Source organism: Theropithecus gelada, chromosome 16 (genome assembly GCF_003255815.1).
Source record: "Theropithecus gelada isolate Dixy chromosome 16, Tgel_1.0, whole genome shotgun sequence".
Taxonomy (NCBI): Eukaryota; Metazoa; Chordata; class Mammalia; order Primates; family Cercopithecidae; genus Theropithecus; species Theropithecus gelada.
Window position 1 is genome coordinate 36467790 of NC_037684.1, and position 6000 is coordinate 36473789.

Consider the following 6000-nt stretch of genomic DNA (forward strand, 5'->3'; position numbering starts at 1 on the left):
CATGAAGGAATTTTTCTCTGCTATTCACTGTAAGCACCCGCTTGCACTCCTGGATAGCAACCTCACCGAAGGGTGGGGAAACCCCTATGACGGGGTCCCCCTGGAGTTTCTGACTCTCAGACTTGTCTACACTGAGCCTCCAGCAGTTCATTAACTACAGCTTGAGGTTACTTGTCCAGCACTGGTTTCCACAGAGCTTTCTGCTCAGGAGTCTCTGCTCCGGTAAGTTGTGATTCGTTTTTTTCTTTTGTTTTGTTTTATTTTTGTTTTTGTTTTTTTGAGATGGAGTCTCACTCTGTCGCCCAGGCTGGAGTGCAATGGTGCGATCTCGGCTCATTGCATCCTCCGCCTCCTAGGTTCAAGTGATTCTCAAGCCTCAGCCTTCTGAGTAGCTGGGATTACAGGCATGCGCCACCACGCCCAGCTGATTTTTGTATTTTTAGTAGAGATGGGGTTTTGCTGTGTTGGCCACGTTGGCCTCAAACTTCTGACCTCAAGTGATCCGCCCACCTTGACCTCCCAAAGTGCTGGGATTACTGATTCTATCTCCCTGTCTCTCCAATTTTAGTGGCAGTGATTTGCTCTGTGACCTCACTTCTCTTATGGATCTAAGAAGGGTTGTTGATTTTGCACTTTATTCAGCTTTTTACTTGTTGTTAAAAGGAAGTGACCACTTCAAGCTCTTTACATACTGAACTGGAAAGTGTACTAAGTCTTTGAAACTTGGTGTGTGTTTAAAATTAGGTGATATATTACCCTTTGTATTTTTTTTAGTACTGTGTCTTTGAAATTTGGTGTGTATGTTACAGGATATGTTGATTAGAACAAGCCACCTGTTCTTTAGCCACAAGTGGCTTGTGACTTCTATACTGAACAAAATAGTATTAGGTTGGTGCAGAAGTAATTGTGGATATTGCCAATGAAAGTGGCAAAACTGCAGTTACTTTTGCACCAACCTAACAGCTCTAAATGGAAGATTGTTTGCCTGAGAATCGGGTGATTAACTGTTATCTCAGGCATAAATCAACTTCCCACCTGAGGGTAACTAACTTTTTTACAATATTAGAAATGCAGTCCAAATACCCTAGGTGAGTTAATTCACTAGGTGGTAAAGATCAGCCAGTAGGCATTCACCTCATGTTTATCAGTCCTATGTAAAGCAGTTCCTTCTTATCACAGGGTTGCTTGATATTTAAATTAGGGGCCATTTCCTCCAAGACCCTGATTTTTTTTTCTCTTTCTTGTTATTAAATTACTTCTGCAAATGTGGGTGTGGAGCTTGCCAGAATTTTTTGGTATTTCTCTGTGTCCAGTTGCCCACTAATGCGTCTTGCTTTTGTCCCCAACAGCAGGGCAAACTCAACCCGGGACAAATGAGACTTTCAACTCTCGGCCAGGTGCAGTGGCTCACGCCTGTAATCATAGCACTCTGGGAGGTGAAGGCAGGCAGATCACTTGAGGTCAGGAGTTCGAGACTAGGCTGGCCAACATAGAGAAACCCCATCTCTACTAAAAATACAAAAATTAGCTGGGCGTGGTGGCGCACGCCTGTAATCCCAGCTACTCAGGAGGCTGAGGCGGGAGGATCGCTTGAACCTGGGAGGCGGAAGTTGCAGTGAGCCGAGATCGCACCACTGTACTCCAGCCTGGGCGACAGAGCGAGACTCCATCTCAAAAAAACAAAAAGGCTTTTCAGCTCTCTAATACTCCAATTTAGTGGCAGGTCTTCTCAGAGAAGTAAGCTAAGTGGATATTGGCAGACTCCTGCCAGCAGAGACCTTCTACATTTCTTAGATCAGGGAGAAAAGGGAATGTCTTCTCACCCTGCCCCTCCAACATACTTTAGCCCGTGGAGGCAGAGTGGCCACATTTCTTACCTGAGATTGCTGGTGCTTCTGGTAGAACTCAATGATGTTAAAGTCACCCAGGTCAACCAGCAGGCCTTGCTTACACATCTCACAGGTCTTCACGGCACCAAGATCTGCTCCTTAAATTAGATAAAAGAATTATATGTACATATAACCATGGGTCTGTTTGTGTTAGCACTTTGGACAGGTGATACTTGGAGAGTGAACTTGTGTGTGTGATGAATTCTGAGCTTGAGTGACCTTCCTTTAAAGCCAGCCATCTTCTGTAGAACATGACCTTGAATCTGAGAGCTGAAAAATTTCCTTTGTAGTCATCCATTATGCAAGCTTCATAGAAGTGAAATTTCCATGACTTTTAAATAGCAGATCTTGCTTTCTATTTAAATATAAACATGATGGTTCATAAACTTGGAATTGCTGCAGAGAGGCTAAGAGTCTGTAACACAGGTGTTTGTAAAAAGAGTGAATATTCGGCTTTTCTTTTTTCTTGCAGACCCAACACAGGTCCAAGTAAATAAATTAGTGAGGACCAAAATAGATGGTAGAAGCTATTCTCGATCAATGGCTTAAAAATCTGCCTTTGCTCCTGCCAGGTAACATTCCCACCTGAGAACAGTGAGGGAGCGAGGGGCCAGGTGTGGGCGCTAGTTACAGGAGTCCCTGCGGCCAGCTCATCAACCTGAGCTCAGACTCATCTGGGAAAAGAAATATGAGAAGGCTTCCTTTGTTGCTGTTTTTATAAAAACAGGCATTCTACATCAGCGTTTTTATCCTACTCCCCAAAGCGAAAGTGGAAGATGCAGAACTGGGCTGTTATGTCTAAGCAAACATTCTGTCAGACAGGTCTTTTGTCCCCCCTTAGTTGCGGCTTTTGATTAATGATGTACTGGTGTTTATTTTATGCATTAGAAAATAGAAGACCTATTAGTTACCTGCATGTGTTTGGTAAAAATAGGGCTTGTGCAGTTTCATACCCCTATTCTATTTCCCCACTGGGGATATAAAGAAACAGTAAATAATAGAGACTTTCAAAGGGCAGGGATGAACAGTAAGTAATCCCTTATCTGCATTTTGTTTCCTTGACTTTTTTTTTTTTTTTTTTTTTTTTTAGCATCATTCAGTAACGCTTTAGGCTACCGAATGTCCCATGTGTCTTCCGATCGAATCCTACTGAACACATCCATACAAGCATTGACATTTATGAGCATAGCAGCATTTTCATGACATGTTTCATGGGTAACTTTTTCTGTGTTAGATGTTAATTGGCCCAAATTTCTAGGAAGATAAAGGATTGCATGGCAGAGTTGTTAACCAAAATCCACTCGTTTCTTCCCTCTCTGAAGGACTGAATACTTTGCTCATTATATGGATATGCATTTAAGCTTCTCGATCAGTGGACTTACATTTCTTATGCTAGGGAAGTTGCATAAAATGGGCTGCATGGGTGAGACAGTAATATGATTACCCCACGTGTTCGTTCTGATTCCATGGTGTGCTGTTCTTGGTGAGGGGGCGTGGCAGCATCTCATGAGGATAGAATAAAGCTCTAAGTCTCCCTGCAGCCTGGAATAGTGACGGCTAAGGAGAAGGATATGGAAGAGGGGGAGAAATAGGATCTGGCTGTGGGGTGATACGTTTTCAGAGAGGTATGTCTGAAAGAAGTCACAGCTATTTTCTGATCAACTTGCTCTTTGCACTGACGTTCCATGCTTTTTTTTTTTTTTTTTTTTGTTGGTTAAAGTTGATCTCATTCCTAAAGCCATGCTTTAAAGAAATCTTCTGTTCTCTTCCCAGAAAACTACAGCTGACCTACCGATGTGGTTGTATTTAGGTTATAACCTGCTCAGGGAGTTGAGAAGGGGCTGCACACCCAGTTATAAGATGCTAGGGAGCTGACAAAATCCGCACGTGGGAATTTATCTCATATGGTTCTAGACAATCAGATCAACGCTCTTATCCCTATTGCTAAAAGGCAGCTTTGTTTAGTTTCTTAGGTGACCCCCAAATAAAAGGAAGTAGTAGCATGCGTATGCTGGGGGTCTCTCATGAGGGACCTTCTGAAGTATTTTGCTGGGTGTCTGCTAGCTGGGCATGGCTACTGTGTGTCTGCTGAGCTGCCACCACTGACCCACTTCTTCTATTTCCTTCCTCCTGAGAGGCGATCTTAGCATCTTTGCTCAAGCCTCAAGCAGAGGTAGAATTCAATAGTATTTGTTTCCAGAAGTATTTTCTCAGATTAAAAAAATAACAAAAAACAAACAAACAAATAAAAAAACACAACTCCCTCCCACAAAGACAGTTCTTATAAGCAAGAATCCGGAGCTCAGCCACATGTCCCTGAGTCGCTGTTCTGCGGAGGAGAGTGAGCTGATGACAAGGTTCCGAGGCCCACACCGTGGTGCCTCGTGTTAATTACATGTCGTGGCACGTTCGCTGCACTTCCTTCCCCACCTACCTGATGTTATTTTCACTTTCAGCCACTTTTTCAGGCACTCTTGATGAACAAACCGCAGGCTTCCCACACAGCCACAAGGCTCCAGGAGGGGGTTGCTTGGGGAACCCCCGGCTATCTGACAGATGCGACACAAGTCTCCCTCCTCCTCGGAGTCCTCCTCCAGGAGACTAAATGGAAAATAAGCCCTCGTGACCAGGAGGCTACATGTTTACAGTTTCTACAAATACCAGTTCCCAGGGCATTGGCAGTAAAGGAGGAGGGCTCCTGGCACTCACCCACTGCCCCCTCTGACCCTACTGAGATGGTTTTTAATAATAAAGGCACAAATTCTCTTTTTTTTTTTTTTGAAACAGAGTCTCACTCTGTTGCCCAGGCCGGAGTGCAGTGGCACAATCTTGGCCCACTGCAGCCTCAACCTCCTCAGGCTCAGGTGATCCTCCCACTTCAGCCTCCCAAGAAGCTGGGATTACAGGTGCATGCCACCACACCTGGCTATTTTAAAAATTATTTTGTAGAGATGTTGTCTCACTATGTTGCCCAGACTGGTCTTGAACTCCTGGGCTGAAGTGATCCACATGCCTTGGCCTCCCAAAGTGCTGGGATTCTAGGTGTGAGCCACTGGGACTGGCCGAGGCACAGATTCTTGTAACAGGCTTCTTTGCAATTGTCGGTACGTGTGAGCTGACCTGGAAGACCAGCACGGCCACCATAAATCAAGAGGTAAAGGGATATGGCTACAGAATCATTTCCAAACTGCAGTCAAGGCCACGAGCCCCTCTCCCTGCCATAGGAAGTTGGTGGGGGTGGCATACTGGTGAGTGCATAGGATTCGTGGTCAGGGGGCCTGGGTTTGAGGCCAGCCTCTGAAACTTGTCAGTTGTGTGACGTTGGATAAGTTCCTTAATCTTCCCAAGACCCTGTCTCCTGTACAATGTACACTGGGGGTCTGTACAATGAGGGTCATGGTGATAAACGCCACTGCCACCTGCTTCCCAGGGTTGTGGCCAGGCTGGCTGTGTGTGATGAGGAGGAACATGTTCTGCAAACTGTAAAGTACATCTAGTGTCTGGCAAGGTGTTGCACACAGAGTTCACTTAATAGATGTTGGTTTAGGTGAATGATGAACCAATAAACCTGGACACAAGCTCCCGAATAACACCACACATGCCAACAAATGACGTCAGCATTCCAGAATGTACGCGGCTGGAATCTGATGAAGATAAGAACTAATGAAAATGTAAGTAAAGATATTTGTGTCTAATAAATGGTGAGTGAAGAATAGCTGGTCGATGTTTATGTTGGGAGGTTTTAAGAAGCCTAAGGCTATTTTCTTTCGAGTCCTCGTGGGACTGGGGGCCGTCTGGTCAAGGGAAAGAAACTGGCTAGAGATTAAAATCAAAAGAGGAAGAAACGGACATTGCTCTGGATGTAGAAATATATGCTTAGTTCCTTGAAAGACCTTTTTCCCTATGAAAGAGCAGCTCAGTGTAAAGGAGCAGAATTATAGTTTTCCATTATGGACATTCTCAATAACTTAGACATTTTCAACATTTAGGCTTTAATACATTTCAACATAGTTTCCATATTTTCTTTTTTTTTTTTTTTTTTTTTTTTTTTTTTTTTTTTTTTTTTTTGAGATGGAGTCTAGCTCTGTCGCCCAGGCTGGAGTGTGTGGCA

The 6000-nt window shown here is 44.1% G+C and overlaps 1 protein-coding gene and 1 long non-coding RNA gene across 6 annotated transcripts in view; one reads left to right on the plus strand and one right to left on the minus strand.

Moving 5' to 3' along the window:
- Positions 1-6000, minus strand: part of MARCH10 (membrane associated ring-CH-type finger 10) — a 110490-nt gene that overhangs the window by 20275 nt on the left and 84215 nt on the right. For all 5 annotated transcript variants that reach the window (XM_025362208.1, XM_025362206.1, XM_025362207.1 and 2 more), the window contains 2 exons: positions 4324-4490; positions 1878-1987 (listed from right to left, as the gene is read on the minus strand). In XM_025362208.1, coding sequence (XP_025217993.1) covers positions 1878-1987; positions 4324-4490 — 277 coding nt within the window. The remainder of the gene's footprint in view (positions 1-1877; positions 1988-4323; positions 4491-6000) is intronic.
- Positions 1-6000, plus strand: part of LOC112609446 — a 33416-nt gene that overhangs the window by 15403 nt on the left and 12013 nt on the right. The window lies entirely within an intron of this gene.